At 44.6% G+C, this 25,371-nt stretch overlaps 1 protein-coding gene across 1 annotated transcript in view; it reads left to right on the top strand.

The window, feature by feature from the left end:
* TRAPPC9 (trafficking protein particle complex subunit 9) overlaps window positions 1–18,670 on the top strand; it is a 187,383-nt gene extending 168,713 nt beyond the window's left edge. Inside the window, exon 22 of the mRNA XM_056854642.1 lies at window positions 18,597–18,670. Coding sequence (XP_056710620.1) covers window positions 18,597–18,670 — 74 coding nt within the window. The remainder of the gene's footprint in view (window positions 1–18,596) is intronic.
* Window positions 18,671–25,371: the final 6,701 nt, after the last annotated feature.

Here is a 25,371-nt window from a genome sequence, read left to right on the forward strand (position 1 = left end):
TTTAGTAACCAAGACAATGCGAGTAACAATTTACTCTAATAACGCTGACAGTGAGTAAACAACCTTCACATTTCTCCTAATTAGGTAACACGAGTTGTTTCTGTTCAGGCCTCTTCTTCTCTCCGAGGAACGTTGTGCTAACAACGGCGAGGCGGGCTAATTTTTATGCACCACTTCAAATCCTACCTATCGAAATGATTTCAGAAGATCAGAGGCATGATCATTTGAGCAGTTAGTTTGCTTTGCTTAAACGGCTGGGGATACTGATCGAAGCATCTGCCACATGTTTGTTGTTCTGAGGATTTCTGTGGCCTGGCTGGTAAGGGCAGGAGAGCCGGAACACATTCAGAAACTCTGGTGTTGTCTTATTACAAGCCCTAATGCCAGAGTTGCATGTCAGAGGTTATGTGACCTGGTCAGTAGCGGACCTACATTTTTGGGACCCTGAAGCTTGAACGGTTATGGGGGCCCCTTCACAACCAGCAACAACAGGGCAACATCCAACAAGGTCCAAAGGGCCTTGCTGACCTTGCAAGGACCTCAAGGCCCAAATGGCAAAGAACAGGGTGCTGGGGTGGAGTCCTTGAAAATGGGCCATACAGTGAGCCTCTTCCCACCAGCAACGAGGTCTGGGCAACCGCTGTTATCGTCTTCATTGGGGTTGTTCTATGACAGATGTATTGGTTCATTCTCTAATAGAGAGGTAGACGGATCAGAGGGGCCTCATTAGGATAAAGAGGGGGAAATCTGATTTTTGGTGTTGAAATGCACAAGTGAGACGAGTGCAGCCTGAATTGAGAATTCAGATGTCTTTTTATGGTTCTGATTGGTTCTAGCCTAAGGGCTAAGCTATATAAATATTAAGCCATGCACCAGCGAAGGATCTGAGGATCCAGCTGCCTAAATGTAGGCTATGAATAGATTCTGACGAGCTTAGTGAGCCCATACAGCTGGGGGTTCGGGTGCCCCAAGCCCCCGAGAAAATTTTGAAATTTGACCAATTATAGGGACATTTTGAGCCCATATAAAATGGATATTGGAGCATATTCTAAGGTCAATATTAACTACTTCAACCCATAGGCTTGTGATTCCATCACTACAATAGCCTTATTTTAATAACAAACATTTAAAAAAAAACTCCCATTGATTTTGTTGAAAAATTCACTCATTTAAAAAAAAGTTGCTTCAGGACCCCTCCGCGATTCGGGCCCCCAAAGCTCAAGCTTCATTAGTTTCATAGTAGATCCACCACTGGACCTGGTGAAACCCTTTGAATGCCATTTGGCATTCTCTTTGGTAGCCATAAGAGCACCATTACTGGAGTAACACATGCATGCTCAGACTGTGTTGTAAGGAAGTAAACTTTTAAGGATCCCAAAAGAAGCACTGCAGTGGTGCCACATTGCCAGTAACATTTAACTACAGGCAACAAGAACAGTTTTTACCTTTAGATTGGTATGTTCTTACTTCTGCATCAGCTGCCCTGCATGCCTGGTTGGCTCATCGTTCCCCTTCCCAGGAGTAGGGCAATGAAGACACAGCACTTTCAAAACAGTCTTCCTTCACACAATGCATAGTTAAATTGTGGCACTACCTGCCCCAGGATGTGGTGATGGCTGCCAACTTGGAAGGCTTGAAGAGGGGGATGGACATGTTCATGGAGGAGAGGGCTATCCATGGCTACTAGTCAAAATGGATACTAGTCATGATGCATACTTATTCTGTCCAGGATCAGAGGAGCATGCCTAATATATTAGGTGCTGTGGAACACAGGCAGGATGGTGCGTCTGCAGTCGTCTTGTTTGTGGGTTTCCTAGAGGCACCTGTTTGGCCACTGTGCGAACAGACTGCTGGACTTGATGGTCCTTGGTCTGATCCAGCATGGTTTTTCTTATGTTCTTATGAGGGAGTGAAAAATGTTCCCCCAAAATGCCCTATCTACCACCTCAGCCCGTCGAATAGAAACCCCACTTGTGTGTTCTGTCTGCAGTGAAAAAAGGCCTTTCCATAGCCATGAGATGTGTCCATGGGGCCTGCTTAATACTTTCTCCCCACCGCTTTCTTCTGCCCTGGTGTCTCGGCGGAAGGCTGTAAAGCAGATTGCACAGTTTCTTGCAGTTATTAGTACTCATAAGTCTTGACGCAGACAATACACATACTTTAGGATGAAAAATGGGCTAGACGATGCAGGCCACAGCACGAAAATGAGAGTTCAGAAGGATGGTTAAGGGAGAGAGAGAGAGAGAGAGGGTTGAGTTTCTAAGACAGGAAGTTTGTGCCGAAAGCAAGACGTAATTCTGACGAGCAAGTGCCGAGATGTTGCCCAGGGCGTCTTGGAGATACAAAAGACAACGGGACAAGAGAGGACTGATTACTCTCCTGCTATCTCCCTGGACTGCAGCTTTTTTTGTTATCACAGTTCATAGGTAATATCCTTTCTTATCAAATGTAAGAAACGAGAGGAGTGTATAAACAGGGATCGGTATACACTAGAGTGGTCATCAGTCCACCTCTTCTGGCCTCGGACCCAACTTTAGCCCTAACATTACAAAACATTTTTTTCAAAAAACTGCCTTATTGTTTCCCTTTTCCACCTCCTACTTCCTTCTTATCTTTCTCTTTCTCATAAAGAAAATGCGCGAATGAGAAAATGCACGAGTGTACCACTGGCATGACTCAGCTTTGGCAGCCAAAGGCTGATATATTAGAAAGTTCATCAAATTAGTGGTTTTGAATATGTGGGCACTATTCAGGCGCTTGGATGGGGTCCAGTGTGCCAGGAGCTTTTGATTCCATTAAGCAGAATGATTCTGTGATAATGCGTTGCCCCACAGGAATATACAAAAGGCCCCCAATGCAGAGTGCTGCATAGTCAGCCCTGCACACAAGGACGTGGGCTGCTCCTTCCGTCCAACAGCAGCTGTCCATTGCATTGGGAGAGACGATCCTGACATTTGGAGAGTTTCCCTCTGAAGAAGCAGAAGAAGAGTTGGTTTTTATATGCCGACTTTCTCCACCACTTAAGGAAGACTCTAACTGGCTTACAATCACCTTCCCCTGCAATGCTTCTGATCCCTTGACCAGGTTTAATGAGGCTGAATAATGGGCTGAAAGTTCATGTATTCACTCTACACTCATGTGTCAGTCTCTTCCTCCCCCCCCCATCTCATCTTACCAGCTGTTTTCTGTTTAAGGTTTATAGAAAAAGAGTTGTTTTTTATATGCTAACTTTCTCTACCATTTAAGGAAGAATCAAACCAGCTTACAATCACCTCCCCCTCCCCAAAACAGACACCTTGTGAGGTAGGTGGGGCTGAGAGAGCTCTAAGAGAGCTGTGACTAGCCCGAGGTCACCCAGCTGGCTTCATGTTGAGGAGTGGGGAAACCAACCCGGTTCTCCAGGTTAACCTCCACCGCTCACGTGGAGGAGTGGGGGATCAAACATGCTTCTCCAGATCAGAGTCTGCCACTCCAAACAACCGCTCCAAACCACAATAATAAAGATCAGTCCAATTACACAAAACAGCGCATGGGAATAATGCTTTCCCAGCATAATTTCATCATTGCCTCATGTGCAGGGAACTGGCCCGGATCCCAGAAAAAGTTAACGTTAGACAGCACCTGGATGTTGATCCTGCGTCTCTAGTTTCGAACATGGTACAAAACTGAAATACCCATAATTATGCTTCAATGTAACCTAAATAAGACAGCATAAGTCAATAAGGTGCAATATATGTATATCTATCAAATAGTACCTAAATCATAAAATATATGATAGTTACATGTATTCTCAGACACAATAATGAACAATCATACATAAACAGAGTAATAAACACCCATACAACATATTCCATGGAAGTCTTTAGACTAACACTTTATCTCTTGCAAGAGATAAAGAAAAGACTACGTGTTAGTCTAAAGACTTTTGTGGAATATGTTGTATGGGTGTTTATTACTTTTTACGTATGGTTGCTCATTACTGGGTCTGAGAATACATGTAATTGTCATTTATTTTATGATTTAGGTATTGCTTGCTAGATATACATATATTGCACCTTCTTGACTTATGCTGTCTATTCTTATCTAGTTTCAAGCATGGCAGAGTTTTTTGGGGGCGGGGGGGATGCATAGGATGAAGGAGTTCTCACTTCTCTTTGGTTTTATACACCAAATAGCACAAGTTCTTTGACATTAAACTTGAATGGAATCAGTCTTCAAATCATGTGGCTGAGGCTTGGGATGAGCTGCTAACGCAGCTTTGTTGTAGCCGAAAACTCTCCTAATGCACGTTCGTTGGCATTTTACGAGCTTCTATTTATAGCAGGAGAATCGGGCTCTCAGTTGCATTCTGCAGTGTGGAAAGCTGATGTCCCTGGTGGCAGCGAGATATTTTTAGCTGCAGCATTTGGGATTGGAGGGGGGAAAGGTCGAGAATTCAGATGAGAAGAAGATCTGCAGCTTCAAGAGATACTGTGCATCGGTTGTTTGTTCTCATTCTCCAGAAGTAGACCTAGTTATTGTGTTGCGAAGCATAAAGCTTCCGAAAGATTGTCACAAATGCAAAGCAAATGATGTTCTTAGCAGCTCGCGTTGCATTTTCTCATTATCTTTGAGAGCTGATTTTTCAGCTCTCTGAGGTTTTATTCAGCGATATATAAGTGGGGAAAAGGTGGGGTGGGGGAAACGGAATCAGTGGCACGAAGTTGCTTTGTATTTTGCCTGCTCTCCTGTGCAATCATACACCTCGGGAGCAGCCAAGAATTTTTAATGCCTATTGTTGTCTGACAGCTGCTACGCTTCCACATTCTTCACAATTTATTATCGCATAATAAAAGAAATACGTGTTTGCTTCGCTAAGCAAAGGTTCCGAAGACCTCTGAGAGCCTGAAATACAGAGCTGTGGGTCGTTTATTATTTATGCATGATGCCAAAGTGTACAAGAGCAAAGCCCCGTGAAAGAAACACAGGTTGGTTGGTTTATTTTAAGGTTAAATTGTACCTTTCCCAATGGGCAAATTGTCCAGATAGATGGGACAGCAAGCCTTGGGAAGGGCTTGAGGCCCCATGAAGATGTGGGGAAGGAAAAGTGGCAGAATTTTAGCCAAATCCTCCAAACCACAGCTGTTAACCCCACTACACCACTTAGTAGGCAGGCAGGATTGGCTGCAGCTCCTTGTTGAGTATGGAAAACCCATCGAATCATAGAATCATTGAGTTGGAAGGGACCACCAGGGTCGTCTAGTCCAACCCCCTGCACAATGCAGGAAATGCCGAACTACCTCCCCCCCCCACACCCCCAGTGACCCCTACTCCATGCCCAGAAGATGGCCTAGGTGCTCTCCCTCTCATGATCTGCCTAAGGTCATAGAATCGGCATTGCTGACAGATGGCCATCTAGCCTCTTCTTAAAAACCTCCAAAGAAGGAGAGTCCAACACCTCCCGAGGAAGCCTGTTCCACTGAAGAACCGCTCTAACTGTTAGAAAACCCAGGTGCACTACTGTGCTTGTGTATGTTGCAAAAGGTTGCAGTAGGCAAGGAAAAAGATTATCCATCTAAAGAATGAACTTAAAAAAGGTGTAAGGTGGTGGAAAGTGCTATCAGGTGGATGCTGACTTACGGCGACCCTGCAACATATAGGTTCACGTGGAACAGCCAAGTGCCAGTGGGGAGGGGCTGTGGCTCAATGGTAGAGCCTCTGCTTGGCATGCAGAAGGTCCCAAGTTCAATCCCCGGCATCTCCAGTTAAAGGGACTAGGCAAGTAGGTGATGTGAAAGACCTCTGCCTGAGACCCTGGAGAGCTGCTGCCGGTCTGAGTAGACAATACTGACTTTGAAGGACCAAGGGTCTGATTCAGTATAAGGCACCTTCATGTGTTCAATAATGCGCCAGTCTTGGTGCTGTTGCACCATCAAGTATCCCTTGCATTTTTCAGGTAAGTGTCAGAGTCTGTCATGCATACCCAGTATATGGTGATAATAACTGGACGGAATGGATAGAGAATTACTGACTGGGAGTTGCACTGATTCACCTTACATAGACAGTGGCTTTATATATCCCATGGAACTATTGGGTAAATTAAAGTTGGCTTGAGAAGCAGATGGGCTTCTCGACAAGGTACATGGAATGATTTCAGACCTCTCCAGGCTTATAATGCATGTATTGTATTTTGTGGATACAGAACAATTTCTGGAGAGATGAACCAATAACACCTGAATGATCACTGATCTAATTGGGTAAACCATCTCAGTTATAGGAGATGATTTATTATGAAGTTGATCTTATTGGAAGGTTTTGTTTTCTTTTTCATTTCAAAATAAAGGCAGCTGCTTCTGAAGTCTTGCAGAGAAGTAAACAAAACTCAGGTCAGGTTTGATGGTTCCTTTTTAGCTGTGGGATGGAAGAGAGATTTCAGAAGTTATATTGGATAATCAAATATAATGTGGAGCAGCAGATAACTATTGATTATAATTGCAAGCACTACATTTTATTTTCTCCCTATATGAATCTTTGCACTGTAAGCAACTTCAGTATTGTATAAAATCTATGGGAAATGTCCTGAACCCACATACAGGGGAGAGGTCTAGCTATATGCAAAATTCCTACACTTAAAAAATAGCTTCCTTATTCATTTCATAGGAAAGGTCAGTGTTGCCAGCGTGGAATAGTGGATAAGAGGGGTGATTTGGAGCAGTGGACTCTGATTTGATTCCCCACTGCTCCACATGAGTGGCAGAGGCTATTCTGGTGAACTGGATTTGTTTCCCCGCTCCTACACATGAAGCCAGCTGGGTGACCTTGGGCTAGTCACAGCTCTCTTAGAGCTCTCTCAGCCCCACACCTTTATTGTGGGAAGGGGAAGGGAAGGTGATTGTAAGCTGGTTTGAGTTTTCCTTAAGTGGTAGAGAAAGTTGGCATATAAAAACCAACTCTTCTTCTTCTTCTTCTTGCTTTTGCACATGAACATGACCTGAATTGGGATGTTTGTCTTTTGTGTTTCTCCATGCACATAATGACACATTTATAGAGATGTGGACTGGAGTCAGTATTTGTAAAAACAATCTACTTTTCTTCCTAGAACTAGAGGACGGTTAATCAGTAGCGTTTGAAAGAAGGGTGGAAAGAATAATCAGCAGCTCATTCGAGTCGTACTGTTGCTCTTCTCCATTAGGAATGAGGATGCTGATTAGGTTGAAAAGACCTCGAGAATCAGCTCTACCCAAATGGTTGTAATATTCTGGGACAACTTCCCAGCTGTGTGGGACAATGCTGTGAGAGGGAAGCATCAGCGTTCATACGCTTACAGCTCAGTCTTATGCAGAGTTACTCCAGTCTTGGCCCATTGAAATGAATGGGCGTAGACTGCAGTAACTCTTCTTAGGATTGCACTATTAAAGTTCCAGTAGGCTCTTGACCGCTGGGTTTTCCAGGCCTGGCAGGCCCTATCAAACCATCTAGTTTGATAGTAAATGTTCCTCGTTCTTAGATAACCAGATGTAAATACATTGCTGTTCTTGGAGCAAGTGGTCGAACTTTTCCATGCACATCCTTGGGCAAGAAGCAGTGATTATATCATTTTTTTGTTTCTTTGTCACAGGGGCATTAAGCCACAGAGAGAGCCAGAGTGGTGTAGTGGTTAGGAGCGGTGGACTCTAATCTGGAGAACCGGGTTTGATTTCCCACTCCTCCACATGAGTGGCAGACTCTTATCTGGTGAACTGGGTTGGTTTCCCCACTTCTCCACATAAAGCCAGCTGGGTGCCTTTGGGCTAGTCACAGTTCTCTCTGAACTCTCTCAGCCCCACCTACCTCACAAGGTGTCTGTTGTGGAGAGGGGAAGGCAAGGCAAGTGTAAGCTTATTTAAGACTCCTTAGAGGTAGAGAAAATCGGGGTATAAAAACCAAGTCTTCGCCTTCTTCCGCCTTCTCCTTGCTGGCTAAGCTTATGATTTATTTCCTCAGCCACTGGGAAAGAAAAAAGGGTGCTTACTGAAGGTGTGTGTATGGGGAGTCCATGGTTTAATGGTAAATGCTCACTCTCAAGCAGTTCCCAAATTTGAAAGGTGGATATTTTCCCTAGAAGGGAAGGTGGTATTGACAATGCTATGAGAAAGTGCTTTGAACTATACATGAACGGAGCTCCAGCTGCTTTGGACATTCAGAATGAGCATTGGAAAAGGAAGTGAGTGTGTTTTCTCCCCGTGCTTTCGTGTGTGTGCTTGTGTGTGTATTTCCCGAATACAAGGGAAGAATGGTGCGACCGCCCCTCTCTTTGGCAAGACTCAGAAATATAAAGAGGCACAAGCCATTCTCATTACCTCTTCCACCACTTCAGCTACATCAGGATCCCCAACATGGTGCCTGTGGGCACCATGGTGCCCACAAACACCATTCTTGGTGCCCACCAAGTGCTTTAAGATGGTGGGTGGACTAGGTGGGTCTTTTGCCCAGCAGGACTTCTGATTGGCTGTGTAGATTAAATGGCATCCTGTTAAACTGAGTGCCTGCCTGAAATGTTGAAGAGTTACCATTGTGTGTGCTAAGTGCTGTCAAGTTGCTTCCGACTCATGGCGACCCTAGGAATCAATGTCCTCCAAGACGTCCTATCTTTAACAGCCTTGCTCAGGTCTTGCAAACTGAGGGCTGTGGCTTCCTTTATAGGGTCAATCCATCTCTTGTTGGGTCTTCCTCTTTTCCTGCTGCCCTCAACTTTTCCTAGCGTGACTGTCTTTTCCAGTGACTCTTCTCAACAGAGTTTTATATAATCTCAATCCCAGAAATTTGTGTGGTTGGCTCCGCCTCCTGCAGCAGCCATTTTGTGACTGGCCCCGCCTGCTTTGGCAGCAATTTTTTGGGTTGTGCCTGCAACCCTGTGTCAGAATTTCACCAGTGCCCACAGGCTCAAAAAGGTTGGGGACCTCTGTGCTGTGTTATTAAAACAGAAGTGGCTACATCCTTGGCCGTGTCTGACTGCAATGGAAACATACAAAGAATTCTATTAGCAACATAATAAACCATCAACGTTTTGGAACATTTTTTATTTTTTTTTTTTAGTTTCACAGAAGTTTTAACCTCAGTCTGGAGAGAAAAGGGGGAAAGAGCTTTTGCTGTTGATGTCTATTATTAGGTGGCAGAAAATCATCTTCCTGCACATCTGGAATTCTCTTCTCGGTATCACCAGCAACCTCCTTTTCTCTCTTCCGCTTTTTGTTTAGCCTTCAACTTCAGGAAGACTTTTGTGAAACCCCCAAACTAGCTTATTACTTGGTGACTTTCAATTGAATCTATTAAAGGTATTGTGCTGATGCTGCTTTTTGATCTCCTCCCCCAATGGACTAACTATTTGGCGAGTATTGTGCTTGCTTTGTTGAATCACCAACATTTCTTAAGTTGTTGTAGCTGCAGTATTGCCCTGCTAGGTAGAAGCTACCTTTCATTTTAGAAAGCTGCTAACTTGTTTCTGTTCTAAACGAAACTCATTCATTACGTCCTGGATGCCATGCTTGCTATAAAATACATTGGGGGGGGGAATTCTGTCAACTCCGCCTGCTCTTACAGCTTTGACTGGATTTCTGTTCAGACGTGGAGTTGTGCAGTGCAGCTCTTGATATTGGCTTTGGTGTTAATGGGGAGGAGGCAGTGAAGGAGGGTCCACATAGCCTGGCTGAGCCAGCAACCCCACCCAGGGAAAGGAAAGGTTAGGGGGGAACTGAATCTGTAGAATTGAATCAACTGGCAGGTCCCGCCCCCCCCCCCATAAGTATGTAGCCAGAGCCTCCAGGAGATCTGCCAGCCCAACAACCTCCATGGGTTAAATGGGTTCTAGATCAAATCAAGCCTGAACTGACCCTAGAAGCTAAAATGACTAAACTGAGGCTGTCGTATTTTGGTCACATTATGAGAAGACAAGAGTCACTGGAAAAGACCGTCATGCTAGGAAAAGCTGAGGGCAGCAGGAAAAGAGGAAGACCCAACAAGGGATGGACGGACTCATAAAGGAAGCCACAGCCCTCATTTGCAAGATCTGAGCAAGGCTGTCAAAGATAGGACATTTTGGAGGACGTTGATTCCTAGGGTCGCCATGAGTTGGAAGCAACTTGACGGCACTTAACACACACACACACAACATCCTCCAGGGTCACTACTGCCAAGCCCCACTCACTGAGATGCCAGGATGCTGCAGATCACCACAGGAATCCACAACTCCAGATGTGAGCTCAAGGGCCCTTTAAGAAATCCCAGGCCTTGCGGGTATTTCCTCTGTCTGCTGTGGTCCTTACGAGCTCCAGCAGCCCTGGCAACAAAGGGTTGGCCTGAGAGCTGTCCAAGGTCCTGTAGCATGCCTCCTGCCCAGCCTGACTCCGAAGATGGCAGGCCTTCAGCAGATGAGCCAGCCTTGCTGTGGGGGTGATTCTGTTTCGTTGTGTGTGTTTCTCTGTGAAATTGGCTCAGCCCTATAGGCATCCAGCCCAGACAGGGCACCGGGCTGAATCCTAATTATCTCTTGTGTGAGGGGGTGATCTCACACATGAACAGGTGCAGAAAAGAGCAACCGAAATGATCAGGGGGCTACAGCAACTGCCCTATGAGGAGCGGTTAAAACTCTTAGGGATGTTAAGCTTGGAAAGAAGGCAGTTAAGGGGAGACATGATAGAGGTCTATAAAATTATGCATGGTTTGGAGAGAGTGGACAGGGAGAAGCTTTTCTCCCTCTTTCATAATACTATAATGCAGTGCCATCTGCTGAAGCCAGAGGGTGAGAGATTCAAAACAGATAAAAGGAAGTACTTCTTCACACAATGCATAGTTAAATTGTGGAACTCCCTGCCCCAGGATGTGGTGATGGCTGTCAACTTGGAAGCCTTTAAGAGGGGAGTGGACATGTTCATGAAGGAGAGGGCTATTCATGGCTACTAGTAAAAATGGATGTAGTCCTGATGCATTCCTATTCTCTCCAGGATCAGAGGAGCATGCCTGCTATATTAGGTGCTTTGGAACACATGCAGGATGGTGCTGCTGCAGTTGTCTTGTTTGTGGGCTTCCTAGAGGCACCTGGTTGGCCACTGTGTAAACAGACTGCTGGACTTGATGGACCTTGGTCTGATCCAGCATGGCCTTAAAAAAAGAACAGAATGCTGCCTTATCCTGAATCAGACCGTTGGTCCATCAAGGTCAGTATTGTCTATTCAGACTGGCAGCTGCTCTTCAGGGTCTCAGGCAGAGGTCTTTCATATCACCTATCACCTGCTCCTTTTAACTGGAGATACTAGAGGCTGAACCTGAGACCTTCTGCATATCAAGCAGAGGCTCTTCCATTGAGCCACAGCCCCATCCCTGTTGTGCTAGAGGGGAGGGGGGGGAGTCTGTACTTTGTATGAACTTCCCTGTTGAGCTGCAGTCTTTTATAACATTCCCAACAATTCCCTGAATCTCAGGAGCATCTTAATGAGCATGGGGGGCTCAAGATTAAAGGAGGAGGTTGTAAAGAGGCATTACAGGAGAGAAACTCTGCTCATAGTTCATAGGAATCCAGCCCCTGTTCATGAATTTACAAAGCAATCGTGGACCGTTAGAATTGTTTTAGCTTTCCCAGAGAACAAGCACCACTGTATGGCTTATCTCCTTTGCCCTTTGATAAGAGTTAACATAGGCTTACTTTAAACATAATAGAACTGCTCCTTTCCCTTCTTTAAGTTGCATGGAAATATTTAGACTGGGGAAAATGTCTATATATTCTTCAACACAAGCAGCTCAGAGATTATGTCGCTATGCTTTTATGTGGCACGAGGAGTGTGAGCCCTAAAGAAACGTTAAAAATAAAGCAGTTTTACATAACCACCCTATATACAGCAAAGGCCATATTAATTATGAATGATGTCCAATAAGCTGTGTTGTCTTGGAGAGTGTTCCTTCATTGGTCTAAAGTACCCTGTGTGCTTGTTTGTGACTTTTTACTGAATTTCGTTTTGCCTACCCTTGTGCTTTTTTTCAAGTGGAAAGTTGGCTAGAGTCTTGTTCTTGTTATTATTTGTATTACATCCCCCCCATAATTGCAGTGGTAAAAACGCACACACAGCTGATACCCTTGAAGGTATTTTGACCTAATTGTCCAACAAACAAAAACTGCCTTAAAATGGGACACTGTTTACCATAAATGCTTGTACGATGTATGAATAGCTAGTAAAAGATGAGGTTCTTCCTTCCAGTCTCTGCAGGCGTTAAGGGCTTTGGTTACGTTGTATGGATGATATTGCTTGTATGGGGAGGGGCTGTGGCTCAATGGTAGAACCTCTGGTTGGCATGCAGAAGGTCCCAGGTTCAATCCCCAGCATCTCCTTTTAAAGGGACTAGGCAAGTAGGTAATGTGAAAGACCCCTGCCTGAGACCCTGGAGAGCCACTGCCGGTCTCAGTAGACAATACTGACTTTGATGGACCAAGGGTCTGATTCAGTGGAAGGCAGCTTCATGTGTTCATAATTGTATATAATTCTTGTAACTGCTCTGAGTTTCTGGAATACATTATGCTGTGTAAAATTGGGGGCTTGGGTGTTCTAAACATGAGGATTTGTTATTTGCTTGGGAATTTATTTACCATGACCAAAAAGTCCATCAGATGGGAGGAAGGTATGTGTAGTCATGATGTGTGTGTAAAGTGCCGTAAAGTTTTGGCCGACTTATGTTGATCCTGTAGGGTTTTCAGGGCAAGAGACAAACAGAGGTGGTTAATAACAATAACAAGACTCTGTTTCTTCACACAACACATAGTTAAATGGTGGAACTCCGGGCCCCAGGAAGTGGTGATGGCTGCTAACTTGGAAGGCTTGAAGAGGGTAGTGGACATGTTCATGGAGGAGAGGGCTAGCCTTGGCTACTAGTCAAAATGGATTCTAGTCATGATGGATACCTGTTCTCTCAAAGATCAGAGGAGCATGCCTATTATATTAGGTGCTGTGGAACACAGGCAGGAAAATGCTGCTGCAGTTGTCTTGTTTGGGGGCTTTCTAGAGAAACCTGTTTGGCCACTGTGTGAACAGACTGCTGGACTTGAAGGTCCTTGGTCTGATCCAGCATGGCCTTTCTTATGTTCTTATGCCATCGCTGCCTTTTCGTAGGGGCCCTGGATGCTCCCATCCAAGTACTCACCAGGGCCAACCTTGCTTAGCTTCATAAGATCTGATGAGATCGGGCTAGCCTGGGCCAACCAGGTCAGGGCATTGTAATGATACTGGTGGTTCCCCCCCTCCCCCGTCTGCTCCCACATTACCTCTTACTTCCTGTTGGGTGTTGGGTGTGGTATTTTTGCTCCTTTGTTTCTGGTCTTTTATTTTTCAGACTTTAGATTTGACATGAGGGAGAGGATTGTTGTAATACTAACCGCTGATCTCATTAAAAGCACTGACAGCTTCCTAAAGCCAGGTAAAGCAATGCTGCTCACTCTCTAAGGTGGCCTTGTTCACTTTTGTATTCTTAGCTACATAGGGCATGTTGGAGGCCTCTGTCTTCCCCCTCCCTCTCTTGGGAAAGATTTCAAAATTCTCCCCCAAACAGTGAGTTATCTTCCCCTCCCTCTTAGGTTTTCTAAAGGTATTGTGACTGTTCAAATCAGCTAAACAGCACAACAGGAAAAAGCCAGACTGACACCCAGATGTGTGGGACATTATTACATAACATTTGATGAGTTCAGCTTACTTTTAACATCTGTTGTTGTGGTGTGTAGATATGTATAGCTACCACTACTTGAAGCCTGTGGAATATTTAGAGTTAATTATTTGTCTGTGGAAATATCCAGTGTTCCAGCAAGAACTGGGAAGCTTTAGGAAAATAATTATTGTTAATTATGCCAGCCGTCTTAGACTGGCAGGCCTGTACTTCTGGGTATGTCTAATTCCTACATGACAGAATACCTCACAAGCCAAGAGGGTGCACTGTTATGATAGTCCTCAATTGTAAAGCGAACTGCAGGATCCGACCCTTAGAATAATTAATGCATAGAGAAGCTTCAGTTTCTCTTCTCTGTTTTATGAGAGCTGGCAAACATCCTCCCCTTGATGCATTTCCTGGGCAAGAGCACTACAGGTTGGATTAAAACAAAGATAACTGCAGAACAGAGACTTCGAAACAAAGTTCTGTAAAGCCATTACTCAGCACATCTAATCAGGACAGCAAGTGATCTATTTGCACTTTTCTGGCTGAAGTCAGCAGACTGGGAAACCAAAATTAGGGGTTTTTGTTGTCCTTTTTTAAAAAAAGATTAGAGCTTTGTTTTACTACAAAAATGACACAATGAATACATTACAAAGAGCTGGATCCCACTACAAAGAGCTGATCCCCACCCCACACGTCTTTTCTCGGGATCCACTATCTCCCCCCCCCCCCCGAATCAGCAGTTTTTGGAGATGGGTGGGTTGCAGTGGGAAGGTGGAGACAGGAAAGCTCCGTTTTAAGCTGTCAGTGGTCTGTGTTTTTCTGCTGGGCTGGGATTTTAAATTTCTACTTTAATCAATATCTTCTCTTTTTTATCACTATTTTTAATTTTATTTTGTATTCCTCCTTGGAGAGGTAGCATACAATTCTTCAAGGCAAGAGATGAACAGAGATGGTTTGCCATTGCCTACCTCCACACTTCAACCTCTCATATTGTTGGTTCAGGGTAATTTAACTTCAAACGGATAGTCATCCCTCTTCAGCGTGGTATAGTGGTTAAGACCAGTGGTTTGGAGCGGTGGACTCTGATCTGGAGAACCGAGTTTGATTCCCCACTCCTCCACATGAGTGGCGGATGATAATCTGGTGAACTGAATTTGTTTCCCCACTCCTGCACATGAAGGCAGTTGGGTGACTTTGGGCTAGTCACAGCTCTTAGAGTTCTCTCAGCCCCACCTATCTCACAGGATGGCGGTTGAGGGGAAGGGAAGGTGATTGTAAGCTCGTTTGATTCTTCCTTAAGTGGTAGAGAAAGTCGGCATATAAAAATCAACTATTCTTCTTCTTCATCTGTTGGTAGAAAGTGCAGTCAAGTCACAGCCAACTTACAGCAACACCGTCGAATTTTCAAGACAAAAGAGACAAACAGAATTGCGTTACCATTGCCTGCCTCTGCATGGACTTCCTTAGTGGTCTCTCATCCGAGCACTATCAAGGGCTGACCCTGCTTAGCTTCTGAGATCTGATAAGATCGGGGCTAGCCTGGGCCACCCAGGTCACAGCATAAATTGTTTACTGTTCACTAATGTGAGATTCCTGTATTTTATGTCATAGAATCATAGAGTTGGAAGGAACTACCAGGGTCATCTAGTTCAACTCCCTGCAAAATGCAGGAAATTCACATCTACCTCCCCCCCACAACCCCAGTGACCCCTACTCCATGCCCAGAAGATGGCCAAGATGTCCTCCCTCTCATGAACTGCCTAAGGTCATAGAATCAGCATTGCTGACAGATGGCCATCTAGCCTCTGCTTCAAAACCTCCAGGGAAGGAGAGCTTACCACAACCTGAGGTGTCTGGGAGCAGGAAAGTAGTCTGAGGTTACTTTGCAAGTAAGTCTCGAAAAGTAGGTCGAGCTTAAAGTGGGTCCCGTTTCAAGAAGTTGCAGTTCAATTGCCTTACTGTATCAAGTGTGGCTGAGAGAACAATTAAGTAAAAGAGCAAAGAAAAGCAATAAGCCATTTATTAGCAGATAAGACAAGCTGCATTGTATGTTGAAGTAGAGAAGACGTTGGAATTTGGAGGCCAACTACAACAGCATGATTAATTGCACTCAACTTATCACACGTAATCTTCCAACTTTAACAGTGCTACTTATCAGTTGCTCTGCTGCATCTCCAACATTGAGCCGTTTGCCTGATGCTTGTTAAAAGAGTCAGTGCGCGAAAGCGTTGGTGTGCTAAAAAGTTGTTGCATAATCCGGATCTTAAGTGTAAAAGCCCAGGGCACTACCCCCTAATGTATGGCAGAACTCTTCTACTGTTCTAAAGGTCTCTTCTGTATTCTCTGCTGGCCCCATCTTATGTCTTTCTTAAGTCTACCGAGGATGTGGCCACAATTGAAGAAGAAGAAGAGTTTGTTTTTATATGCCAACTTTCTCTACCACTTAACAGAGAATCAAATGGGTTTACAATCTCCTTCTCTTCCCCTCCCCACAACAGACACCCTTGTGATGAAGGTGGGGCTGAGAGAGAGTGACTAGCCCAAGATCACCCATGTGTAGGAGTGTGGAAACAAATCCAGTTCACCAGATTAGCTTGTGCCGCTCATGTGGAGGGGTTGGGAGTCAAACCTGGTTCTCCAGATCAGAGTCCATTGCTCCAAACCACCGCTCTTAACCACTACACCACACTGGCTTTCAAGAATCATGGCCACCCCAGGTGCAAGGGGGTAACCAACATGCTGGGCAAGTCAGGTGGGTGTGCCCAGTGGTGACCTAGCCCTAGAGGAGATGGGCAACAGGTGGCCACACCACCACTGAACATGGTGGCTAGTGCCTGTCTGCTTGAGCCCCCCAGAGGGAATGGGGTGGCTGTATCACCCCAAGTCCCCCCCCCAGCTGAAGCCCTGGAGGGGGTGCGCAACATGTGGCTGCATCACTGCCCGACCCGTTGGCTGCCAGCTGCTTGCTCAAGCACTGGAGGTGGCGGGCACACAGTGTAACCACTGACTCAGTCAGCTGCCACCTGCCTGCTGAGCCATGGAGACTCTTCTGTTTACCTGCTCTGTCAGGGACCACCAGGATCATCTAATCCAACCCACTGCACAATGCAGGAAATTCACAGCTACCAGTTTAGATTTTCCACTAATGGAAGGGATTGGGTAATTTCCACCCATTTCTTCTTTTTACCACAGTCCCCCAATTTGCTTCTCATGCTGGGCCTGAGCATCCCCTGTCCCTGAGGAATGACATTTTTGGGAGGCCGGGGAGGGAGGGGGGGGAAGCAGAATGTTCTGTTCTTCTGATAAGAGTGCCTTGAGTGAGTGGCAAACGTAGCCTGATTCCATCTCACTGTTAGGACACTTAATGGCATTTCACAAGCAAATCACTGTGCACTCAAAGAAGTAAAAGTTGCCTGGCAGAACAAGCGCTTGATGTGTAAAGGATAGAAATTTGCCAGATATGTCTGTTCTTATATTTACAAATGGTTCATGGTGGAGTCTTTTGTGTGTGTTTTTTCTGGATCCATGAATGCAGAGTCCACCCTCCCAAGCAGCCATTATCTCCTGGGGAACCGATCTATGTTGTCTGGAGATCAATTGTAATTTCCGGGAGATCTCCAGGTCCCAACTGCTAGTTGGCAACCCTGATTATGATAGATTCTGAGCTTTCACATGTGCTTGTGGTGATATCATTCTTAGAAGAAAAGCTCCTTCTTTCAAATCGAGGAAGGTGTAGGCAGGAAGGTAGGGGAGGGGCCGCGGCTCAGTGGTAGAGCATCTGCTTGGCATCCAGAAGGTCCCAGGTTCAATCCCCGGCATCACCAGTTAAAGGGACTAGGCAAGTAGGTGATGTGAATACCTGAGACCCTCTACCTGAGACTCTACCTGAGCCGCTACTGTTCTGAGTAGACAATACTGACTTTGATGGGCCAAGGGTCTGATTCAGTATAAGGCAGCTTGATGTGTTCAGTGAAGATGTGAATACTCCTGTAAGTTGGGTAATACTGAATTCATTGATGGGGAGTTATAGTTTAAATGAAAGTGCTGTTGTACAGTTTTAGAGTAAAATATGATCAAGATAAAGCACACTGGACATTTTGATATGTGTCTTAACTTGGCTGTGCAGGAAGCAAATGTACATTTTCTTCTGTCCAAGGGCAGGGAGTGAAGAAAAGATCATATGGAAAAAATATTGTATATTGCTGAGAAGTGAAGGTTTTTCAGCAGCACTGAAACCGTATATGGAGAACGCCTGCATCACTAAGGGAGGAAGAATAATAGATGGTTAGAGGTGTAATGACAGGGATCCATTTTGCGACGTGGATAAAAGTGTCCCAAAATATTTGGGAGTGATGCTGAGCCACCTGATTTCCCACATTGCGGTGCTCCTGTTTGAGCCAAATGACTGTGTTTTTGTTTCTGGTTTCATTACAGTGATTTGTGTAATGACATTTGGCCGGGTTCCTCAGACACCTCTCTGTTGTTCAGTTTATGCAGTGTTTACTGGGTTTCTCCATCCTCATCACCCCAAAGATATAAAATGTGTCCCTATATTTTTACTTAATTTCTGGCCTCAATATTGCGTTGGCTCGGATCTGAGCATGTGGTCTGTGCCAGGAGCTCTCAAGATATGAAAAGCGTTCTTAATGGAACCATTGAAATAGCTTTTTCCTCTGAAGGCTAAATTGTTCACACTGACAAAGGTGTCTCTGGGTTTTTTTCTCCCCCTGTGGGTTCAGCAAGTAAGACAATTCGATGGCAATTCTGGGATTTCTGAAGCATCTGTTTTCAATGTCTTTATTTTTAGCGGGAACCCTTCCACGGTTGGGCATGTTCAGCATTTCCTCTATTATGCCTTGAGGCAATTCTGAAACTTTCTTTTCCTAGGGTGCCTTGCAGGTACAACGGTGCTGTTGTTCCTCTGTTCCTCCTTTTCTTTATTTTGAAAGGTAGTCTTGGGAACTTCGGCAAAGACGAGTGTTCTGAACTTGATTTTAATCTTCCGGCCCGAGTGAAAGACTAGTGCCCATCGCTCACTTCATTAGTTTTTAATCCTTGGTATTTAGGGATTGAGTATTATCTTACGGCGGTGTCATATTATATATATCCTTATGACATCGCCTTAAGATAATACTAATAATAAGATAAGGATATATGTGTATGTATAAAAACCTGTCTTTCTTCTTTCAAAATAGATTGTGATGAAAATAGTAAAATATAATATATATAGAATAGCTGGTTAAAATAAAACAAATGGCCAGCTGGCCAACCCAGCAGCACAATCCAGTTTACAGTTAATATCCTGCCTAAATAACTCACAAATAACAACTTGTGAAAGCACAACAGGATGGATTTCCCCCCTTCCACACACATACATATCATCATGGAGGCCATTGAGTGGCAGATGCCTCCACTGAAAAAGCCTGTGCATGAGCCGAGGGTGATTTAATAAACTTGTGCAAGGGAACAGAGCACAATCTCTGGTTGGACAAACACAGTCACCGAACAGGAATATCCTGGTAAAGCCGGTCCTAACAATTTGATAAGGACAACGGAACTCCATCGAGTGTTGAGCACAGTGCTTTCTACGAAATCTGTCTTTCCAACCAGCATCATCTCAGTTTGTCTGGATTTAGCTTCAGCTTGTTGGTCCTCAGCCCCTTGACCATGGTGAACAGGCATTGGCCTGGGAGAGAGATGGAGGCTTCTGGCGAGTAAGATAAAAAAAGTGTATAGCTGGTTGTCACCAGCATATTGATGACGCCTGTCTCCGAAGCTTCAGATGATCTCATCAAGAGGTTTCACGTAAATGTTAGTAAAGGTGACAGTGCAGAGCTCTGCAGGAACCTACCACAGAAATCCCAAGTGGCGTATTCAGGAGCCCCAGCTATATCCGTCTGAACCTGATCAGATACAAAGAAGAGAACTCTGCCAGAGCTCTAACACTTTACAAAACATGCTGACGACATCAAATGGTCAACTGTGTTAAGGGCTGCTGATAAATCGAGTGGTATTAAAAGGGAAGCACATCCCTTATCTGTTGGCAAACAGAGATCATCAGCCCCAGCAACCGAAGCTATCTCTGTACAGGCCTGGGGCCAGGCTCTAAAAAGAAGAAGAAGAAGAATTGGTTTTTGTATGCTGACTTTCTCTACCACTTAAGGAAGACTCAAACTAGCTTACAATCACCTTCCATTCCCCTCCCCACAACAGACACCATGTGAGGAGAGCTGTGACTAGCCCAAGGTCACCCAGCTGCCTTCATGTGTAGGAATGGGGAAACCAATCCAGTTCACCAGATTAGCTCCCACCGCTCATGTGGAGGAGTGGGGAATCAAACCCGGTTCTCCAGATCAGAGTCCACTGCTCCAAACCTCTGTGATTTATACCTTCTTTGTGGACACTTTAGGCATGTTATAATCAGCATGCATCAGCCTCTCAAGTGGTCATTAGAGAAAGTAGAGTTCTGCTTGGGGTGTGTGTGGAGAGTACCTGGATGGGAGACCACGAAGGAAGTCCAGGTTTGCTATGCAGGGGCAGACAATGGCAAGCTACCTCTGTTTGCCTCTTCCCTTGAAAACCTTACAGGGTCTCCACTAGTTGGCTCCAGCTCGACGGCACTTTCCACCATCACTGTGTTTTATATTTGTAGCTACATAGGGGGGGAAATTGTGAATCTTTTACTGCACTCAACCCTTGAACGGTGGACAAGAATCCTGAAACTGAATGAACGCTGACTGTTTGCATCATATATTTTTTAGCTGTAATTTGTTTCAGGAGTCCTATGGCGCAGAGTGGTAAGCTGCAGTACTGCAGTCCGAGCTCTGTTCACGACCTGAGTTTGATTTTGACGGAAGCCGGGTTCAGGTAGTCGGCTCAGGCTTGACTCAGCCTTCCATCCTTCCGAGGTTGGCAAAATGAATACTTAGCTTGCTGGGGGTAAAGTGTAGATGACTAGGGAAGGCAAACCACCCCGTAAACGTAGTCTGCCTAGTAAACCTCGTAATATGGTGTCACTCCATGGGTCAGTATTGACCTGGTGCTTGTACAAAGGACTACCTTTACCAAAATTTGTTTCAGCCCATGCATAAATTCACTGAACAGGTTTGCTGGTGGCATCAGGAATTGATTGGTTTTAAAGTTATTTAATCTTTCCAGGAGAGTCTAATACAGGTGGAAAGATCTAGAGGCACAAAGTGGTATAGTCTTGTCTGTTCTAATTCATTCTCCTAAAAACTGTATGTCAACTCCTGCCCATTGGAACTTTGAAAAGAAGGAAAATTAGAAGGCTTACCTTTGAAGACCTAATGTTTCAAGGTCATATTTCCTCAAAATAGCAGCAAGCTGTAGAAACAGTAATTGTGGAAGATGTCCTGTCTACCTCGGTTACTAGAAAACACAAATGGGAAAGAAAGAGGTCTTGTGGCTTGGGAAAAGCTATCAAGGTGAGCTTAAAGGATAACTCTGCAAACATCTTGTGAAAACTTTGCATGAAGCTGACACTGGGTGCTGTTACTTAGTTAATTTTGCTATTCATGCACCTGGTTGACTGACTCTGGAATAAAAGAGAGTGGGAAAATCACACTTTCATTGTAAAACTGTCTGCCTCTTAGCACTTCTAATAAAAAGTAAAATATCCAATAAAGACTCTGAGGAGCTTTATTGCACAGTCGGAGCTCCCACAAAGCACGACTATTGCAAGTTGATTGACCTGCTTGAGTAACAAGAGCTGGAACCATATTTCTCTTTAAATGCAGACGATTTGCTTGTCGCTTTAAACACCATTTTGAGGGGCTATCGTTTCTTGGGGCATTGTTGTTCATTCTAGTCACTTGGTGGTCTTAAAATAATGACAACAATAATAATAAAGTTAACCTCCATACTTTCAGGGAAGCCAATGAAAAATACTCCTATAACAACCTTGGTACAGAAGAGCGGTTTTCCAGTTGTCTGTTGGACTTGTAGGGTGTTTGTGAACCTTATGACTCTTGTGTTTTTAAGAAATGGCTTAATAACAACACTGTTTTATTTGTACCCCACTCTCCCCTGGCCAAGCTGGGCTCAGGGTGGCTACCAACATAGTTAAATATTCATCAACCCTTGCTTAAATATAAAATAAAACATTCTAACACATTTTAAAACATTCTAAAACATTTCAATATGCTGTACAGTGATACTGGTTTTTTTGTAAAACCATGCCTATTACTACTTGTAAAAATGGCTACTAGTTATGATGCATGCCTATTCTCTCCAGGATCAGAGGAGCCTGCCGAATATATTAGGTGCTGTGGAACACAGGCAGGAGAATGCTGCTGCAGTCGTCTTGTTTGTGGGCTTCCTAGAGGCCTGGTTGGCCACTGTGAACAGACTGCTGGACTTGTCCTTTTTGTACCCATTTGGAGACCACTTCCATATCCACATCCTCACTCTCCTCGACTATATCCTCTGAGTGCTGTAGTTTTCCCCTGTCTGGGGAATTATATTCTGCGCTTGGCATCTTGTTAAGATTGCCCTCCTTTGATGCATTGTTGGATACAGCCACTTGTTTGAACGTAGTTGGATTATCAGATAAATTCCAAGGAGGGAGTCCACGAGTTACCAATTCCATACTCTCTGGAGGCCACTGTGATGACTTATTTATGTTCCCCCCATCTTTAGGGAACTGGCGACTGCTGGGCTTGATGGGCCTTGGTCTGATCCAGCATGGCCCTTCTTATGTTCTTATGTACATATCTCATATCTTGGGGTGGAGGGCCAGTGGACCACTAACAATTAGGACATATGAGAGGAAGGTGGTCTCCGAAGGTCCCAGGTTCAATCCCCAGCATCTCCAGTTAAAGGGACTAGGCAAGAAGATGATGTGAAAGACCTCTGCTTGAGACCCTGGAAGAGCCATTGCCAGTCTGAGTAGACAATACTGACTTTGATGGACCAAGGGTCTGATTCAGTAGAAGGCAGCTTCATGTGTTCATGTGACCAGGCTCTTGTCTGTTTAGATCTCATCAAAGAGAGCTAACAGCTCCAATGCAGCTGAGGCTGTTTAAAAGTTCTGTTTATTCAAATGTGTGGTCATAAATCCCCACCAAGAACGCTTTTGAGGCACCAAGATCATGATTTGATGTTGTAGAAACTGCTACAGTTTGACTTTTTGGTGGTTACACCTGAAAACCAGGGCTTAGTAGAATGTTCTTCAGATGTTTTCAGTGCAAAAAGGGAGGAGGCTAAATCTTTCTTGAAATACCCCACCCAACAGACTTGTAACCCCAAAGCCTGAGAGAGTTTGCTGAGGGTGGTAGGCCCTCTATGTGAGTGGAAAAGGAACGTCACAATATGCATGTGTCTGACTTACAATGGGGGAAAATGTAAGCTCCGTTCACAGTGACAGTATAGATCTGTGATGGAGTTTATGAATTTTACTCCAGTACAAATGCAGTGGCGCAGAGTGGTAAGCTGCAGTACTGCAGTCCAAGTTCTGCTCACGGGCTGAGTTCGATCCCAATGGAAGTTGGTTTCAGGTAGCCGGCTCAAGGTTGACTCAGCCTTCCATCCTTCTGAGGTCAGTCAAATGAGTACCCAGCTTGCTGGGGATAAAGGGAAGATGACTGGGGAAGGCACTGGCAAACAACCCGTAAACAAAGTCTGCCTAGTAAACTTCGGGATGTGACGTTACCCCATGGGTCAGGAATGACCTGGTGCTTGCACAGGGGACCTTTACCTTATTACAAATGCATTTTAAAGAGAGAGAAAAATGTGGAGCAATCGGTTACAGTTTTGTGCAATAAATTATTTGACGACTTTTCATGTACTTAATCAATGGGGGAGAGGGGAGAGATACCCTAATTTAGCAAGACATGAATTTTAGTAGATAAATGAAGTATGGTGGTTTAAAAAATGCTTTTGTGCTGGTAGTACAACAGTAAAAGGTTACAGCACAAATTAGGTCCTTTAAAAAGAAAAAGGAAAGTTTTGAGGATAAACGTGGAAAGGAGCTAAGTTGGTAGCCAAGATGTGTCATTGATAATGAACAGAAGGTACACAGTTAGTGTTAATTTTAGCACAGCAGGAGAAAATGGGCAGGAAGCCAGAAGTGGAGGCATTTCAAGTTCCACGCCTTGGTCTTAATTTTGCCTGCCAATTAAAAAGCTCCAAAAATCAAGTTACAGAAATATTTATTATCAGGTTGATATTGCTCTTAGAAGCATTTCCCCTCATTGTTGCTTAAATAACATTTTTACCATATGTTAAAATGAAGCTGCTTCTTTATAATAAAAACCAGCAAAGCATTATCATGCAGCTGGGCATGTTTCTATGCTTTTTAACTGTCATGGGCTTTGTGGTTTCTCTGAGGGGAAAGAAATCTTTTCCCCCCATATAATTCTCGGGCAGCTCATTCCTGAGGGGAGGGGTTGCACTGGTGACTGGAGGCAGTGCAGACACGCTACCTCCAAAGGAGGATTCAGCTCCCCCCCACTGAAGCCGGGAAGCTGCCCTTACTTGTAAGGCCCATGGAACTGCTCCATAACGTTCCATGGGGTTACGCCTCCTAAAAAGGTGGCATAAATGCAAGTAAGGGCAAAGGGGGCATTCCCAGCCTGAAGGGGGGTTAGGAAGCCACCTAAAAGTAGCTCTGCCCCTGAGATGCCCCCTGGGATGCAGGCGCCCGGAGGCGCTCCGCCAGGATGCTGGCAGAAAGCTGAGCCGGTGTCCCAGGGCCGTGCTGCTGTGGGAGTGCAGGAAGTCCGGTGTGTGAGGGCCAATGCTGGCATCCGTGCCAGTCGTGGCGGTGCAAGGGGCCTGGGCACCTCCAAAGAACCTTTGGCTCCAGAGCACAGGAGATCATAGTATCTCTTATAGTTTGTGACTTTTGGGGTGGAATGGTTACTCGCATCTCCAGTATGTGTGTTTTTTACGTAGGAAATATTCCTCTGTTGGAAGTGGCGTTCTTCATCCCACGTGACAATCATAGGAGCATATTTTTCTGGCGATAGTGTTAGGCATCTTTCTTTGAGTACGTGTTATTTTAAATCATTTTTCAATGCTTTCTCATTTCTCTGAATTATCCAGGGGGGAAAAACCCTTTTGAATTATTAGTAATCAGAAGATTCTACAAGGTGGAAGATTCTACAAGGTGGACCTAATGGTCACTGTTGGGAAGTACCACTATCTTTTCATTGAGAGAGACTGATTTCCTTTACCTTTGAGACAGTGGGTTAGATACCAATGATGCTTAAATTTGGTGAGAGCTATTTTCATAGCCTTTTCTATATAGAATTGTTAACCTTTTCTGATTGTGACCCCTGATTTAGAAGCATCTTCTGAAGATGAAGAGTCTATATCAATGATTCAGATTTGCATTTCTGTAGCCACCCCACCCCCTTGGTCACATTCATGTGTAAACTCTTGAAAATATGGTACAAGGTGAAGGATATCTGACAAAGGGAGCTTTGACTCTCGAAAGTTTAAACCCCAGAAATCTTTTCGGTCTCTAAGGTGCTACTGGACTCGAATCTGGCTCTTCTACATATGCTGTTAGTATGTTGTTACTATAGAAAGTCATCTTTGCAAGGCTTCTAACTGTAATATACGGTGTGCCGTTAAAATCTACATTCATGCTTTCAGATTAATTGGTGTATACCTTGGGCATATATTTGACTTATAAACATGTCAAATTGTGCACACCATTGTTTGTAAGTAAACTGAATTAGGTGTCTTGTGTTCAGATTT

The sequence above is a fragment of the Euleptes europaea genome, chromosome 8 (genome assembly GCF_029931775.1).
Source record: "Euleptes europaea isolate rEulEur1 chromosome 8, rEulEur1.hap1, whole genome shotgun sequence".
Taxonomy (NCBI): domain Eukaryota; kingdom Metazoa; phylum Chordata; class Lepidosauria; order Squamata; family Sphaerodactylidae; genus Euleptes; species Euleptes europaea.